We start from the raw sequence: 19,126 nt of genomic DNA on the forward strand, positions 1-19,126 counted from the left end.
ATAAACTTAATGACGTACCTACTGTGGTTTGTGTTGAATAATAATTTCTGTTGCTAAATGCATTTTGATTAAATTACCTAGAATAACATGTAGTGTAGGTAGGTATGGTACTTACCTAAATTATGATTTTGTATTCAGGGTCGAACAACGGTGTAAACAACCGACTATGTTTAGAGCAATGAAGGATTGAATTAAATTAACATGTTTATTTACTTCATTAATTATTTAGATTACCTTGCATTAATCTGTGTTGGCAATAGTAGGCAGTGACGTGGTCTTTCAATCAGATAGTCGTGGATTAAAACCGAATCGCATCTCTAGTTTTTTAGAGGTCCTTACTCAAAAGGTGACAAACGAAAAACTATTTATCGCTGCCCTATCCGACTACCTATCTATACGTTCGTCTGCCTGTCCGTCACAGGTCTAAGTCTCCAGAATTGTATGCGGGCGCATGATAAAAGTAATGTTGCTATTGATGCTACAACTAATATATAGGTACTTATTATCCTGTTTTCTGTTAATTTCATGTGTTTTTTATGTACAATAAAGAGTTTTACAATAAAATAAAATACTTCCTCATCATCACCATCATGTCAGCCGAAAGAAGTCCACTGCTGGACATAGGCCTCCCCCAAGGCTCTCCACTCAGACCGGTCTCGTGCTTTCCGCATCCACCGCGGTCCCGCGATCTTAACCAGGTCGTCGCTCCATCTTGTTGGAAGCATACCGACGGTCCGCGGACGCCATTCGAGAATACAATACTTATCAAAAATTAAATATACCTAATGGGTGATCTTAAACAACCAATATAATGTGGTATGGCCCCACACTGCGTCTTTCCCGTATCAAATTCCTCTCGTTCGGAGACGATTACTATACCTATTACTAGTATTACTATACCTACTCTCTACAATATAGGACTGGTACTAGCTTTTACCTGCGGCTCCGCCCGCGTGTTATTCGGTTATCGCGCACTGTTCCCTCGGGAACTGTGCTTTTTTCCGGGATAAAAAGTAGCCTATGTCACTCTCGGGCCCATAAACTACCTCTATGCCAAAAATCACGTCGATCCGTCGCTCCGTTACGGCGTGAAATACGGATAAACACACAAACATACAAACACACTTTCGCATTTATAATATTAGTATGGACGGATTGTACTTGCCTTCCACTAACTATTTCTGTTTACCTTTTTATCGATATCGATTAGGGCCCTTTTGGACGGGGGTATACAACCCTCAGCTTCCAGCGGTGCCCGTTATCCGAAGGGTAGGTACTGAAATAACAATAGTTATGAGTTGTAGGGCTACACGAGCATGTGCCAACAATTATTTTAACCGAAATACTAAACGCAATTAGTAGGGTTAGATCGGGGCTTCGCCTCGGCTTAGGTACTGCAGAACTTCCGTAAATTGTACCGTACCTCCGCATCCGCCTCTGTATAATTTTTGCGGAGTTCAAAAGGAGGGTTTGTTTACGATATACGCGTCTTTAATTTAACCTAACCAACAAAAACTTGGAAAACCCCCGACATTGTCACTTCAAAGTTCAATATCTCAAAAACGGCTGACCAGATTTTGATGAAACATGTCTAAGAACCATCGCTAGAAAACCTGCTTTCAAATCGGTCCACCCGTTTAAGAGCTACGGTGCCACAGACAGACAGACACACAAAGAGCGGTCAAAATTATAACACCCCTTTTTGCGTCGGGGGTTAAACAAAGCGCTCGTTATGATTTACGGTTAAGTTCGTAATCTGTGCTGAGCCCGCGTGGGAATTACGGCCCAAGCCCTTTTATTCTGAGAGGAGCTCTGTGCCCAGCAGTAGGCCGTAGGTAGATAGGCTAGTTGCTCGATCGGCTCGGCCGACGCGAAACTACATTTACCGACGGGAAGACGTCTTTTTCGCTCTTAGTGCGTGGACATAAAGCGTTTTTTGGTCGGCTTGGCGTTTGTCAATTATATTTGGGTAGTATTTAAACGCACTCAAAAAAAGCCTTTTTTATTCAATAAAAATCCAAATTCACATCAAAATTACTGATTGCACAGCAAAATACTCCACTCAAAATATTACGTAATAAAGTGCAAGTTATATTCGTGGCGTACCGCTATTTATCTTAAAGTAAAGCATTTTTATTATTGCACAGCTAATAATGACTAACGCACATCATGCCTTGTAACTTTTTTTTTTAAATATAGTTTCTATTTTTGCACATCCAATATAATAATTACCTATCAATTTATTTTCAGCATGTGTATATACTTTGTACATAACCAGGGCCAAATTATTTCCTATAAATAAATAAGGTTCTGGTGCTTCGCCGGCCGCTGCCGCGGCGCGCTCGCTTTGCTCGCTCGGCACGCGCGTTGTGGTCGCAATTGTACCTAAAGCCGCGTATCCATTAGAGCAGCCTCAGGCCGAGCACCGCGAGCCGAGCCATATTTTGTCGGTTTTTTGGCCGTGCTCAAAGGAGCCTCAGTCAGAGCCGTGCCTTTGGCAGCGTCTCCACTTGCGCGGCCTCGGAGCGAGGCAGCCGCGAGGCCCGAGGCTGCCTCTAGTGGATACGCGGCTTAACGCTCCTCCTCGCTCCGCTCGTCGTCGTACCTAATTTTCCGGTGCCAAATTGACAGTAAAAGTTATTTTTCTATGAGAATGAGTATCACGCACGCTCTAGTTAATTTGCTGTGGAGTCAGCATGTGATTGTAGTATTTTTGTATAGTTTGTGTTGCATCTGCATTACTAGGTAGTTTTGCTAAGCATTTAGTTTATTTGTATTGAAATAGTTTAATTGACGTACAAAAGGTATATAAATGATGAGAATTAATTGTTAGCCAATTATTTATTTGATGTGCAATTAATAAATACCTCCATTATATTTTGTTTCTTTTATTTTGTACAATAAGGAGTTTACATACATTCATACATATCGCGTCGATAGATGTGGGGAAACCCTTAGTCGTACACTCCTGACGGTGTGGTCGTGGTCATGGATTGTCTTGAACATGGTTGCGGCTTTTGCGAGGCTTCTCCATCTCTCTCTATTTGTGGCACTGCGCGCACCCTCAGTAAGGGATAGAGGTGAGACGTACTAGGCAAAAAGCGGATTGAGTCTTGAGAGTACGCGTCCACAAAAAGACTAGATCCAAAGACTAGGTCCACGAGTATCTACGAGTACTTAACTCATTGCGTAAACAAAATGATTCCCGTAAATGCGCTCCCGTGATTGCGTATAAACCTTACTAGTTTTAGTAGTTTTACGAATATCGAACTACCGAATTCCGTCTCATAGTTCAGTCTTCACACTTCATATTTTTTTTATTTTAACTTATATTAAATACCGACTAAAAACTTCCCTTCATACTTTATACAGGCTTAGGACTGTCAGCAATTTTTATAAATTGTTCAATTAAAAAGTGTACATAAATGCTTGTTTTCAAGTTGGCGGAACGGTGTCAGCCGCTGTGCTCCTAAATACTCGTACGCTAAAAGAATCGCGGGCGGGAACGCGTACTCACGCGTCCAAGCCAAAACCTGTGCCCTTAGTGTAATTTTTCGGTTACAAAATACGTCTCGATCGCGTTCGGGTTAAAATCTCAATTTAGGTAAGTATATGGAAACACGAAGAGCGCCTCTAGCGGAACGTTTGCGATGTTCGTGTTTCCATACAAATTGAGATTATAACGCGAACGCGATCGATACGTATTTTGTAACCGAAAACTTACACTAGGGTACTGTTCCAAAAACCTATTCCAGTAAATACGTCTCACCTCTAGTAAGGGAACACTTTTTGTACGGATAGGTAGGTTATCACAAATTGTATTATCTGAGGACATGTAGTGTAGGCCATACAAAATGCAAGTGCACTTTAACGACAAGCGTTCGAGCAATTAGCATGTATGTCTTCAGTCAATGTTTCCATAATTATTTCAAAACATAATTACTTAAGTAGGTTTCCATTAACGGCGACACGATCCAATTTCAACTTTAACTCGTCCCCAAACGCTTCATTTTACTAAATCAAACCAAACTTGTTTACGTGCAATCATACTTTCGTGAACTTTCGTGCGTTGGTATAAGGTTGAAATTCGTGTTATTTTCTCGTGCCAATTATGACAGGGTCCCTAATTTGTAGCGTCAAGTTAGCCGACGCCGAAAGAAGAGTAATGTGTTAATTCAGGCCAGTATTTAAACGTGCAATTAGTTTGTTTGTCTGTCCGTTTATCGGTTGGCTCCTGAACACAGCGCGTGAAAAGTGTGAAGTTGATTTGGTGGTTTTGCGATAGGTTCCGTAGGAGTCGTATTTTTAAATAAAATTAAAGTTACAGCATGTACCTTCGATTGCTTCCCGTGGGAAGGTTGTACTAAATGGTAAAAAAAAAATCATCATCATCATCATCATCATCCCAGCCTATATACGTCCCACTGCTGGGCACAGGCCTCCTCTCAGAACAAGAGGGCTTGGGCCGTAGTTCCCACGCGGGCCCAGTGCGGATTGGGAACTTCACACGCACCATTGAATTGCTTCGCAGGTTTGTGCAGGTTTCCTCACGATGTTTTCCTTCACCGCAAAGCTCGTGGTACATTTCAAATGTAATTCCGCACATGAATTGAAAAAAAAAATACCTAAACTATATTAAGTATGTACGTACAGTCGAGTTCGTAAGCTTCTGAGCAAAAATTTTATCAAAAATATCTGAATGGTGTAGAAACGCCGTTAACAATAAAGTTATGTTCACATGTTTGATCAAATTTTTGCTCAGAAGTTTATGAACTCGACTGTACCTACATGCTTAAGGTGTAATTTGAAAGGGAACCCCAGTGTTTATATGTAAACTCTAAACAAAATACATACTTACCTATATTATTTACACTGGGAGCAGCGACCTTGTCCGGATGTAAGTACGCAGAAGCTATTTTCACCTAACTTTGCTGATTAAAAATGGTCTTCAGGGAACCCTTGTCGATATCTTAAGTACTTGTTTTTCAGCTGAAAATGCCGCTTTTAATACGTAAGTATTCCGTTGAACAAACAATTTTATAAATAAGTTCTCGCTAAATGGATCTGCCAACAGTAGAAATAGTTATTTGTGCAACAAGTGAGCAAAGTTGTTTTTTAATGCGAGTGTTGAATTTGAATCCCGAGTAAGCGAAGGATTCTATAATTGAATCACGAGCGTTAGCGAGTGATTCTAGGTTAGAATCCTAAGAGCAGCAAGGGATTCAAACATACGAGATGCAAAAAAACTTTGGTCTCGTGTGACACATACAATTTTTCACCTCAGCAGGGAGAACATAATTTAAATGTAACATAAGAATAAAACCACACATGTACCTACCTGTTTACAAAACAACCACAATTTTTTAAATATAATCCGAGTATTAAGAAACAAATATATAATAATCACATTTAAAACCCTTACTCAAAAATGATACGTACAGTTGCGATTACATCTTTAAAAAGTCACCAGGAAGTTAAGAACAATACAAATCTCATAGGTACTCATAACATGCATTGTAATTTGAACCTAGGACTTCTTGTAAAATATGTCATACTTATTCTTTAATACCGCAAAAAATAATATATAAAATATCTTTGAGTCATTAAAAAGGATGAACAATAAACGTATAATTTATTATAAATGTTATTAAACCTTTAAATATGATTTTATTAAGATTTAGATTTCTATTACATAAAACAGAAATAGATTTGTTAAAAATTCATCCAATTTCACAAATATTTATTCCAACTGTAGAGACAGTATACGGAATTCTTTTATAAAAAAAAAACAAGAGAAGCGGCTTTCGTGCAACGAGGTTGCATACTTTATTAAAAGATCGGGAAAATTTACATTTTGGAAATATTTCGTTGTCATGTAATTTTTTAGGTATCGATATATTTTCAAAACCATAAATTTAATTTAAGATTGTAATCAACACATTTGATCCTATCTCTCGCTTTTTTCGTGTTGAAGTGAAAGTGACAGATCAAAGTGAAGTTTAAATATTTTGAATTCAGTGAGTAGACCCATTCTGTACTCAGCATTCAAAAAATAATAATTAAAAAGTTACTTTGTCTCGCGGACGGAGTGAGCAGTGTGTTCCTGCCTGTTTGAGGTGCTGAGGTGAAAAGATTATTTTGTAACCAATGCGGGCAGTAAGATCTTGTGCAAGAATCGTCCGGAACGCTCTCTAGTTCAAAATAGTTAATTTAGTCTCCGTCCAAAAAAAAAATTAACCCTCATAGTTTCGTCCTGTCCGTATGTCACAGGCCTTTTACTCTAAACCTACAAGACGTATATTGATGATGATTTGGAGGCGTCTTGGATTGGTTGGTTCTTAGTTTAGTTTAGGTGTTAAATGACAACAATTATTATAGTATAATAATAATTATTATAAAATTTCAAAACATTTTAAGGATTCAAAGTTTTTTTTACTTTATTACACTGTCGTTATCATATGAATAATACACATTCTGACATTGAGGATAATAGAGTATTACAAAAACAATAAACAGGACAGTTATTTTAAAGTAATTTAATAACAAAAATTCAAACCATCTGGTTTCGCAGGACTTTGCGACAGCATACAGTAACAAAATAGTCTTACAAAAACAATAAACAGGACATTTTTTTTTAAAAGTACTGTAATAACATAAATCCAAACCATCTGGTTTCGCAGGACTTTGCGACAGCATACAGTAAGTAACAAATTAGTTTATTTTCTTAAACAATCTTCAAACAACCTTATTCCTTGTACAACATTTCAGTTATTCTATCCTGTAACTCGTCTCTCTTATTTTTCGGAAGCCTGAGCAGCTTCGACCCCAAAAACCTGAGGAAAGTCAGTAACTCAGGATCCGGGTCTTGGAGTAGCACCTGCCGTTTCAAAATGCTCAGAATTTCATTCTGGTTCCGCACCACAACGTTCATGAAGAATTCTGGTATCACAATAGGTTCTGATGCATCAGGCTGTTGCTGTGCCTGCGGCTGTGTTGCCTTAGGCGCTATTTTCTGCTGCAGCGGAGGTTGCAACACACCTACGTATTGCGACTGAGATTGGCCTTGAGATTGCTGAGGCTGAACTATGACTTGATACTGAGGCGGTTCAAGCTCAGTATCAGCTACCGGAACAAGTTCAACTCTAACCTTTTTTGCATCTACAGCAATTGGATCTTCTTCTTGCATTCGTTTTTTGTTTTCTAGTTTCTCCATTATATCATCTTCGTGTTCGGAGATGTCTTCTTCATCTACTTCGATCTTGACAGTGACTGGCAGGTCAGGAATTTGTGACTCGGAGTCATCGCTCGCGCTTTGTGCCTGTAACAAGGATACATGTCTATGAAAATACTCTTTAGTTCCTGGTGACGCAGCAGCCAGCGGCGCATCCAGCGTGTCCTCTGTTCATTGCGAGTGCTGCTAGTTAGGTAACCATTGGGTGGAGAGCGTCTTAAACGCGTATTGGGCAGTGTTTATTTTTACGTTGTATTTTCCGTTGAGTACATTTATTTAATGATTGCTATTGTTGGTGTATGGGTTAAGCACCAGTTTCAGTTACAGGATAGAAGGGGTATTACCTGAAGTAAAAAAAAAACAAGTAAAATTCGTTATATTTTATTAAATTTATAGAGACAATGGCAGAAGGAAATGGAAGCCTTTTCTCAGTAGTTGACACTCTTACACTCAACAGGCGAATGTTGTTCTACTGAAGACGCAGACCCTCGCAGACGATCTTCAGTTCAGCTCCCCAGCGCCACTCGCAAATGGTGGATCAGAACACGCACTACTTGTCGATCATTTAGCGAACATGATGAAAAATCAAAAATAGTAACTATAGATGGCGCTTCTCTATAGATTTGCGCATAGAGCGTAGAATGAATTAGACAAGGCATAATTTAAGGTTTTTTATTATTTTTATATGAGCAATCAGGTTTTTGACGACGTGGTTGGCTTAGTGGTAAGTGACCATTTATTTGTTTGTAAAAAGCAACCCAATTGGTTCAAGCCGAAATAATTTTACTATATTTTTAGCTATATATTATCACATACTTATGATTACGTCATATTCTACTCAGTATATGTATCAATTACCTAGTTATCTGCGTACATATGGCATGCATATAATTATGTATTTCATTTACGTATGAATCAAATAAACACGAATGTATTTCAGACACATTATTACATGTCTATCTGTTTACTTACTATGAGATTGGGGTTATTAAAACATATCAAGATAAATTATTTATTCTACTCAACAAGTTTTAAATATACTTACTTATATATTTACACGCCCACGTACACGCAGACTTCGTTTCAAATCTGTGCCTGATGGATGAGATTCGTACGTGGATGACCCGTAAGTATAAGTACTAATCTTTATAGGTAATTTTGTAAGTATGTGTATACCTACCTACTTACCTTAGAATGTATAAATTATAACCTTCTCTGAAATACGCACACGTTTGCAAGCTCTTTCCGTCTTTTTGTGGCGTGGATGAATGAAATAGGTACATTGGATAGAAAGGATTATGCCCGACTGTTTCGGACCAATCCGTGTCCTTAGTCAAGGTGTACATACCAAATATCTGTTTTTTTGTCTTACGTGTTCAGAAAGTGGTGGTGAAGCTGCTGATGATTCTGCGTCGTCTATGGAGGAAGACGGAGCTCCATGTGTGGAAGTACAGTTTTTCTGAAAAACAATTACAAGTAGATATACTGTAATAGTGGCATGTAATAAAGTCATAGAATAAATTAGACGCTATTGGAGCTAAAATCTTTTTCCCAATCCGGCCCCAATGTTTATAATAATTTTAAGAAATTAATAAAATATTCAAAATAATTTATTTGTCAAAGATGAGTTCCTATATACAATAATTAAATCACATTTACATCATAATTTATCTACTTATCTATCTAATCACAAGAAATCAAAATTACTTAATTAAATAATAATAAATAACACAAAAAATGATACAATAAAAAAAATACAAAATATAAAAAAAAACTAAACGAAAAAAAAAGATAAAAATATGAAATTAATTAAGGTTCATTAACTGATTCATTTGAATTCCCTTAGTATTTTTTTACAAAATTATATCAGTTGTACATCAACAGAAAATATGGAAAAATACTGTTTATTATTTTGAATAAACATTATGAGAAATCTTTGCGTTAATTTATCTATTTACTAGCAATTAAAATTAAATCTCAGGTAAGATATTTATTAATTATTTAATAATTTTTGGAGTCCTATGTACTAACATCATCATTACTATCACTACTAGAGGAAGAGGTCTATGGGGGAACCCTATGTTCAACAGTGGACGCCCTACCTACGGCTGATACGTTGATGATGATGATAATTATATATTTTAATCATATCACAGAATCTCACCTTGCATTCACACGCAAATAATGTCGGTACCGCATTATCATTGAGCCTCCGTCTATGGCCAGCTTGGAAGCACGAGGGCTCGAAGTGGTCGGAACAGATGTTGCTGGTTCTCTTTGGCTGCCAGGACCGGGGTCTAGGGCAAAAGTCTCGCCAGATTTTTCTCAAAACGGGATGCTTTGGAAATCTGGAAAATACTTCATGTTACGGTAGATATGTTATTAGCACGCCTAAAATGCAAAAGGGCGACAACTATAGTCCCTGGACTTACGTCACCTCGATAGAAGACAACCGTATGCTTTTCATAACGGGAGTAAAAAGGACAGAAAGCGCTTTTATCAGTGCCCTTAGTGTAAGTTTTCGGTTACTAAATACGTCTCGATCGCGTTCGCGTTAAAATCTCAATTTGTATGGAAACACGAACAGCGCCTCTAGCGGAATGTTTGCGATGTTCGTGTTTCCATACAAATTGAGATTTTAACGCGAACGCCATCGAGACTTATTTTGTAATCGAAAACTTACACTAAGGGTACAGTGCTATAATAGTCTCTGGCCAGCCAAAGCTATCCACGAGAAACCGAGGCGAATTTATTGCTACGAAATTCGAAACCATTGCCGTGTAATATTTTCCTAAGGGTTTCACGGCATCCTTTAAAACCAAATGCTTCTTTAAGCTCCATGTGTCGTGACATGTTTTTTTCGGAGTAAAACTGATTTAATTATTATATCTTAAGTATATAGTTACTACAAATATCAAAATTATCTAAGCCGGGCTAGAATGACAATACTTATATTTTGACAATCTCAAAAAATAGAATAACTTTTCGTAAAAAATGCGTTGACAGCTTTGCCCGGGCAGTCTCTGTACAGGTAGGTACGGCGAACACGGTACTCATACCTCTATATATAAGCAATACATGTGGTCTTACTATGACCTAACAAACATCGAAAAGTTGAGAACCCTCCGATGTTGTCAAATTCAAAGTTCATATCTCAAAACCCATACTTACCCACCTCTTTCATGACCGTTTTTTTATATTGTAGCACGAAAATAAAACATTGAATAAGTTATTTACGTACCTATGATAAGAAACACCATCTCTCGTATAATTCGTTTTGGCTGACCGCCTCTTGCATACAGAACAACTAACCATTTCGTCTGTCGTTCGGCGTCACGCACTCAAAACAAAATGGCGTCCTGTCCCGACCAAGGCCGACGAACTTCTGCGCGCGCATACGAACACAGCGTTCGCGTGCGAGAGGGGAACGCGTCTACCGGCGCGCGGCGTAGGGTGGGATAGATTGCCACCGGTGACCTCCCACGCCCCCCGCGCTTCGGGGCTAGTAGGCGACGGAGGGGCACCGCCGAAGAGCGCAATGGATATAGTATAATACCATACAATAGAATAGACGTTGTTATAGTGTAGACCAGTGAAGTAAGACTAAGATTAAGAACGTGCAAACGAGCAAGTGGGACTCCTGATGGTAAGAGATCACCAGATAAGTTGCATAAATTACTTTTTCTATAAGTTCAAACATAAACAATTATCAAATAATGAATGAATTAATTAAGTATTCGATTTTAAAGGTTCTTTTCTTTTATTTATGACGGTGGAAGCCTTCTTCCACTTAACGTAGAACGTAGTGTTTAGTTTTGTAACTAAGGGACCTAAGGGATACGAGGGGAATGTAGCGAAGGATGAAAGTAAGTTTGCTCTCGAGTGGCTCATACAACTTTTCACACCGAGTATTAAGAATCTTGAAAAAAAAAAACAATTCCAAATATAATTAAAGAGCAACCAGCATGGAAAATGGCGCGATTTTACAATTACCAACTTCAAAAAATTGCATTTGCAAGAAAAACACACTTAGAAAGCCTTGAACAGAAAAGTCTTCTATCAACAGAACAGCAATACAACTAGATAACGGGTTACCTTAAAAAAAAGCTAAATTCCGTCCGCTTGAATGTTTAGTTATACGTTAGTACTATTATATATTATGTGATTATACAGCTACAATTCAAAACCGTTTTAAGATCAACACATTCACGACCATACAATAAAGTCTAAATTCTTTAAAACGTAAGCGTCAGAATCCCTGGACCAACGGAGATATTATTTTGATGTTTAGAAAATACCAAAATTCACTAAGTACATTTTTGCTACTATTTAATACCAAACTTCAAAAAATAAGTACCTCGATAGACAATTAAAAAAATGAGTAATGAATTAGTGGTCCAGACATTCTGACGTCAGGATGTCTGGACCACTTTTTTTACATAGTTCGAGGGAGCACAACTAATTTATCTCTTTGTAAGTATTTACTACCTTTTTAGTAATATAATTTATTCAATTTTTTTAGCATACCTACCAGAAAATGTCACACGAAAAAAAAATTTTTGAAGATGAAAATTAAATTTGCCTTACTTTTTTTGCATTGCCAGTTAAAAAGCATACATTTTAATACAGATAACCATTTTTATAACTAGAATTATAGGTTCATGATGTTATTGATAGTAAATGTTATAAAAAAATATATTGGCTCTGTGCACGACATCAGCGCCACCTAGCGTCCGCAACTTTGTTGGCTCTGAGACTGTCATTTTGAAATTTCATCGCGACATTGTGACAAAAATCAAACCTATTACGTAATAGTTTATAATAAGTACAAAATTACTGTGATACCGTGATTTGGGTAGACAAAGGGTCGTGAATTCTTTTTTGGTCATTAAAATTAAATGAGCCAAGTAAAATTTATTCAAAAAGTATGTTATATTTTGGTTATGTCAGGGTTTGTTTACTTCATGTTTAGTTATAGGTACAGTTACTGTAAAACAAAAAGATAAAGCTACTACAAAACAGGGATAGTGTTCCATAATTCAATATTACTAAAATTAGGTAGTTAAGTCTAAACAAATTGCTTGGTTAATGACAGATTAATACCGCTCGATTCTAAACTACAGTGGGGACCTCACGTCACAGCAATCGCGGGTAGTTTGAGCTCTGCTGCTTTTGCAGTTTGGAAAATACGGCAGCTAACCGATGTGGCGACGGCACGGTTGGTGTATTTCGCTTACTTTAATAGCATTATTTCGTACGGCCTTATTTTATGGGGATCTGCTGCAGACATTGAGTCAATTTTTATCTTACAAAAGAGAGCAATTAGAGCAATTTATAATTTGAAGACGCGTGAATCTTTAAGATCTTTTTTAAGGAAACAGATATCCTAACCCTGCCGTCACTTTATGTTTTTGAAATAATCATGTACGTTAGGAGGAACATATGTGATTTTCCCACTAACGTCGATAAGCCAAAGGCTACTAGAAACACAGGGAAGCTTAAAGTTCCATCTTACAGACTGGCTAAAACCAAAAAGTCTTTTCTGGGAAATTGCATACGTTTTATAATAAAATTCCAAAAAATATTATAAATGAAACGGATACAAAATTCAGATCTATTGTCAAGAAGACATTAATATCAAAGGCGTATTATAAAGTTTATCCTTTTTTTTGACATTCATAAGTGCTTGTTATAGCCTAAATTGAATAAAGATATTTTGACTTTGACTTTGACTTTGATTCATATGAGTATGACAGATGACAGAGCCTACCATTAAGTATTTCTACTTTTGGCCACTATGAGTGCTGCGATAGATTTCATTACTCCCACCTAGTAGTTCGCACCCAGCGAATATTAAACAATAAGCAGTCATTCTCCCTCCAGGGACCATAAGCATAGGTAAATAACCTAACCATAAAAAAGTATTTTTAATACAAGCCTTTTTTACTGACTGTACTTTTTGTTGACTGTACTTGCATTGTCACCCAAACTACATTTGCATACTAAATTTCAAGTCGATGCTATAAGTCGTTGAAGAGTTCCGTACTGCGGAGACGATCCTGGCTGGACTATCAGGATGTCACTACTAGATTATATTGTCACGCGATTTACATAAGTATTCCAAATTTCAAGTCAATCTGACTACTGGAAGTTGGTCAAATTTAACTTGCAAGATTTGATTACAGACAAACAGACAGACAATGGAACAGGTGAAACTAAATAAAAGCTTGTAAAAACGATTTGTGTTCGGAATACCGAGAAACGTGTGTTACATAATTTGACTGTTATTCAAACCGAGTATAGAATAACACAAAAAAAAGTATAACGAGTGTACAGTCACCAGCATTAATATCTGCCACAGCGGAGTGTGCAAAAATATCTGAAACGTCCTTCCGGCCCTAGAAATAGAGTCGTATCAGATATTTATGCACGCTTGTTGTGTCAGATATTGGTGCTGGCGACTGTACCTGTAATTTAGGAACTGCTGTATTAACCAAGCGGCAAAAAAAGTATTACGAGTGTACCTGTAATTTAGGAACTGCTGTATTAGCCAAGCGGCGTCGGTTAGTATTTCCGGATATATCCAATTCATTAAAGTGATCCGAACATATAAATGAATTTTTGGCTGGCTTATAAAACATGTCTTTATTTCCTCTGGCGACAATTGATGTCCACTTTTGGCGCATTAACGGATTGCTAGGAAAACTGAAAAGTAAATATTCAATGAGAGTTCATCCCAACAGACAGAAAATTAACATATCCGATTTAAAAATTCAGGTAACATAATATTAAAATTAATTAAGTTTTTACTCCATGCGTCTACTGTTCTGTTACACAAAAGTTTGTTCGCATATTGTCGTGATTTAAAATCAGTAATTTGTTGCGATATGTTTATTATTTGCTTGTTTAAAGCTTGAAAAACAACTTATTCTACATTTACTCACCGAAAGTAAGACACTCCGACCGATAAACCCTTGTTTCGGGCATTGTTTTTGCAACTTTTAAACGCGCACTGCGTCATCGCGACACGTCTTTACGTTGGCGGTGCTCGGACCGAACTGAAACGAAATAAGAGCTCACGCGGCGTGAGCTCGTAAAGCAAATGCCGAGACGTTTTTTTGTGCCGACCCGATCTAGTTGTATTGTTGATCGAAGACTGATCCCTCTCGTCAGGGAGGGAAATAGAGTTTTCTGAATGAGAGGTGTGACAAAGAGCGTTGTGTAACGTTTCATAATAAAGATGGCAACGTTGCGATCACACAATGCACCCCATTGGATTACCGATAGCGAGATCGTTCGTGGCACATTGTACTACGCGAGTAGAAAATAGGGGAACGTATCTGAATATCGAAAATTAATATATTATCTTAACTTAAAAGTCGACGTATTTTAACTAAGTATTTATTCAGATACGTGCCCAAAAATAGTTTTATTATTCAGTATGTAAGTACCTTCGTATTTTCAGAATGTAATTTCCTTATAAACTTTACATATTAATAAACAACTACTTTTGTTTTGGAGGAGCGGGACTTCCTGATACTTACAGGTATTAATATACTTACTAGAAAGTCCCAACCTTGATTATTATATAGTATAATAATCTATAATATTATTATATATTATATAGTATAATAATATATAGCACAACGATCAACGAAAATAAATATTTTCAGTATGATACAATAATTTACAAATTACTTACCCTAATCATTTTGAGTGTGTGTATGTGTGTTGTGTGACTGTGTATATGGGACCAGGAATTAGCAGGAAAGAAGGGCCTCCGTTTCAATATAAGATAAGGGCACGAGCCACTTTCCCACCACCGACTTAACCTTTGCCATTATGAAATGCTGAATGTTAAGCACCTTACAGATATAGGTAAGTAGATATTATTGTAGATACGTAGGTGCATAAAGTTTGGTGAGCGCTTAGCAAGAAGTGGGATCTGCGGGGAGCACTCAAAAACCGACATGAGTTTACCGGCAGAGCAATACCGACCTGATATTTAGTAACAGCGCGGTAAATTCCGGTCACGCATTATCTACCCGGTATGAGTAAATACCGCTCCAACATTCCCGACCTGATAAATACGGGCATGATAATCGGAAGCCAATAATTACCGACATGTATTTCCCGTCCCGTTCAATTGTGACCACAATGCGCGAGCCGAGCGAGCGTAGCGAGCGTGCCGCGGCAGCGGCCGACGAAACGCCAGGACCAAATTAAGTTATTTTCTACTAAATTCATTAATATTCCGTGTACACGAAAAACAGGATCGGTATTGACACGCCGGTTATTATCTGGTCGGTATTTATCAGGTAAAGAATGATCACCGCGGTACGATGCATACTGCATACCGGGCTGATATTTAGTGGCATGGCATTCACTGTGCGTGTACACGAAAAACAGGGTCGGTATTTCCAAGTCGGTATTGTCCGGGCCGGTAAAGACTGTCACCCGTGATCTGTAAGTAGCAGTGGGACTAATAATAATAATAATGGTGTGGTAAATTCAGAATTTAACATACAGTTTTTTTCAAGTAATCTAAAGGGAAACAATCACATGGCATATCTTTACCCCAGTATTTGATGGCGGATTAACCGCTGGGAGAGCATTTTCTTGTACCGCGCTAGAGCTTGCATCTTCGTTTGACGGCAATTTGAGTGTTGGGAAAGCATAATCAAACAAATATTTTACATTTCTATTTTTAGAAAACTTGATACAGATTTTTTCAAAGTGATCCTCACATATTCTGTATTGTTGCCTCGTTTTACTATCATTAAGTTTTATAAGGAGGTCTTCGCGCCCGACAGCTTTGAGCCATACATGTCGCCTGAAACAACAATAAAATGACAAAACAAACCGAACATGATTATACAAAAGACAGGTATATTTTAAAGATTATATAACTATTTTTTGAATATTATTTCATTTTAAGACAGACCGACTAGTAGCGACAAATAAAAAGTTGGAAAACCCCCGACTTTGTCACTTCAAAGTTCAATATCTCAAAAACGGCTGAACCGATTTTGATGAAACCTATCTAAGAACCATTTTTTTTGCTGACTGTACTTTTTGTTAATTGTAATTGTATTCAAAAATACAAACTGAAACATAGATGCACAGAAAACCAGAGAGAGACCAGCGCTCCAGCGATCCAGGTTCTCAGCATTCCGTGCTGCGTGCTATACCGCTACACCACCACTGGACAGGAGTACAGACACGAATTTCTCCTGTGCACTTCATATCTCAGCTTGTTTGTTTCTTATTTAGTCACTTAAGCAGCGACACTACGTACAGCAGTTTGTATTTTCGATATGGATTTTACGGGATGACCGTAAAAGTAACAAAAAGACTCCAAAAAAAATTTATTAATTTAAGCAATTGTATTGTCATCCAAACTAAATTTGAATACCAAATTTCAAGTCGATGCCTTTAACCGTTGAAGAATTCCGACCGGTAGAGACAATCCTGGCTGGACTACCAGGATTTCACTATCAGATTATTATATTGTCACCAGATTTACGTAAGTTCGATTGGACTACTGGAAGTGGGTCAAATTTAAATTGCAAAATTTGATCCAAATAAAAAAACGAACAGGGAAGTTAAATAAAAGCTTGTAAAAAAGGTAAAAACAAACCGTGTCGTACCCTCTTCTTTTAAAAAAAATATCATAAAATAAAATAAAGGTACCTACCTACTTACTTGAAAAAGTATAATCAAATATTTACTTACCTGCTGTCCTCCTTGGGATAGTTAAAGTATGATTTATTTTTACATTTGTTAGTATTATTCGTACAAACAGAACAGTACATAACCATTATTATTAATAAAATACCACGTTTTTACTTTTTACATTAAAATATTCGAACTTGCAGCTGACGAACAACGTGCGTCGCACTAACCCCGAGATTGTCAACTGGCTGTGACAGCGTCAACCGGTCGTTTCCCCCCTCCCGCCGCCCACGCGACTTGCGGCCAGTGGCACGCACACATGGGCCGCATGGTTGTAGTAGTGCAACCGATTCGCGCGGTTATATAAAGAAAGAAAAGAAAGACGATACATTTATTTTCTCAAACATGCTATGTAATGTTTATGTTGTGTTCCTTAAAACAGGCTTCAAAATATACTGTTGCAGGCCAAGGCCTGCAAGACAACAGTCTTTTGTTTCAATGTAAAACGTCAAATATCCACGATAAAGGTCATTATACACGACTTGAAATTAATAAGTAATCTGAATTTCTATGGTTCATTTATTAGTTACTGAATAAATTCACAGGACTATGAATATTCTATATGTAAATATATAAATATTACCGACGCGTTTTACGTCAAATTACAATTTTATTTACATAAGTAATAAAGTATTAATGTAGCTGATTAAATGGGCTGCAGTTCGTGTATAATGGCTCTAAAAGCCGAACAGCAAACACAATAAAAAAAAGTTTTGGCGGGAAAATTGACAAGTGTCATTGTCTTTTTTTTTATTGACTGGACTTGGGCTTTAGCCATTATTTTACAAATAAGTTCCATGGTAATTTCAAAAGTTTCGTTTAAGTAGAAACGTGATTTTTTATTTGTGCAGTCCGTTATATGTAGGTACTTACATGTTTTTTATAGCAATTTGATTTTATTGAGATTATTTTAACGTTTTAAAACATGTTAGAATTAAATAAACACTTATATAGATGGCAGTTATAATTTGAGTCTGGTACGATTTTAGTTGTCTTACGAATAAAACATTGATTTCTAGGAGTTTTTATTTCTTTTAGTGCATGTTTGATAAAAGCACTACACAAGCCTCGGCGTGAAAGAACATGCCAGCCTCGTATACCTATCCGGCCTCGCTTCTCTTGGCCGTCTATACATACTCGGCCTGCAAGCCTTTCTTTCCCGGCCTCTGCAGTAATGTACTATTACAACACAAGACACAAGAATATCATTAGGTACAAATAAACAACACAAAGGTCTTTGCGGTTGTGAGTCGGACACGGCTCAGCATAATGAAGCGTTAAAAACACCCCATGCGCTGATTTTCAGCCAGCACCGTCGACAACCCCCAGACCCGTTATAAAGACATACCTACTACACACACCATTAACTACACAAATAGATATTTTGTAAACTGGAAAACAAATTTATAATGTGACTTTAAAAACATAAAAATAAAATTAAGTTTTTTTATTAGCCATTTTCTATATCCCACTGCTGGGCAAAGGCCTCGCCCTCGGATTTCCAACTTCCCCTGTCAGCAGCTAAGTTTTACCAGTCGTTTCTGCAGCGGTCCCTTTGACACTTATGCTATTTAATACGAGAGCGAGAGGAACGGTACGATACGAACTTCGATGCTTCGAGTTTCGTAGTAGCCCTGCTGAATACGTCCAAGTCGTCCCGCCACCTCCGTCTCGGTCTGCCGCGCCTCTGTTGACCATCTACTACCAAGTGGGCGCCCCAAGATGGTCAAAATTAAATAAAACATAATTAATTTTACAATTATTATGCACTCATATATGAAGCGTTGTCTCTGTTCCTTTTATCTTAACTACTACTGTAATGAGACAGTTCTGCGAGGGAGTTATGTAAACAGCGAACTGTTAAAAGTGCTAATGGTTATGTCAGTTTACGTTTTTTTTTATTGTAATTAGCAATGGCCATTTTCAACTACAGCCATCCTACTAATTATAAACCTACGTATCGTGCGGATCAACAGTTTGTTTTGTTGAGGATATTGCGTTGTTAAGTTATAGTAGAATTTCAATTATAAATGCGAAAGTAACTGTTTGATTGTTTTTTACCTCTTCACAAAACGCTGGACTATTGGTTTACATGTAGTACGAGGGTAATTTGAAGCCCTAGTCTAAAAAGTATACGTTGACAGTTTTTATCTCGGAAAA

The 19,126-nt window shown here is 37.4% G+C and overlaps 1 protein-coding gene across 5 annotated transcripts in view; it reads right to left on the bottom strand.

Moving 5' to 3' along the window:
* Positions 1–5,764: 5,764 nt before the first annotated feature.
* Positions 5,765–19,126, bottom strand: part of LOC141441318 (uncharacterized) — a 30,343-nt gene continuing 16,981 nt past the window's right edge. For 2 of the 5 annotated variants that reach the window (XM_074106014.1, XM_074106015.1), the window contains one exon: positions 5,765–7,318. In XM_074106014.1, the coding sequence (XP_073962115.1) occupies positions 6,746–7,318 (573 nt within the window). In that variant the 3' untranslated portion in view covers positions 5,765–6,745. Of the gene's footprint in view, positions 7,319–8,603; positions 8,691–9,395; positions 9,580–10,472; positions 11,427–13,755; positions 13,937–14,175; positions 14,756–19,126 lie in introns of those variants that run through there. The other 3 variants (XM_074106017.1, XM_074106016.1, XM_074106018.1) reach the window with 3 other exon arrangements.

The sequence above is a fragment of the Choristoneura fumiferana genome, chromosome 23 (genome assembly GCF_025370935.1).
Source record: "Choristoneura fumiferana chromosome 23, NRCan_CFum_1, whole genome shotgun sequence".
Classification (NCBI taxonomy): domain Eukaryota; kingdom Metazoa; phylum Arthropoda; class Insecta; order Lepidoptera; family Tortricidae; genus Choristoneura; species Choristoneura fumiferana.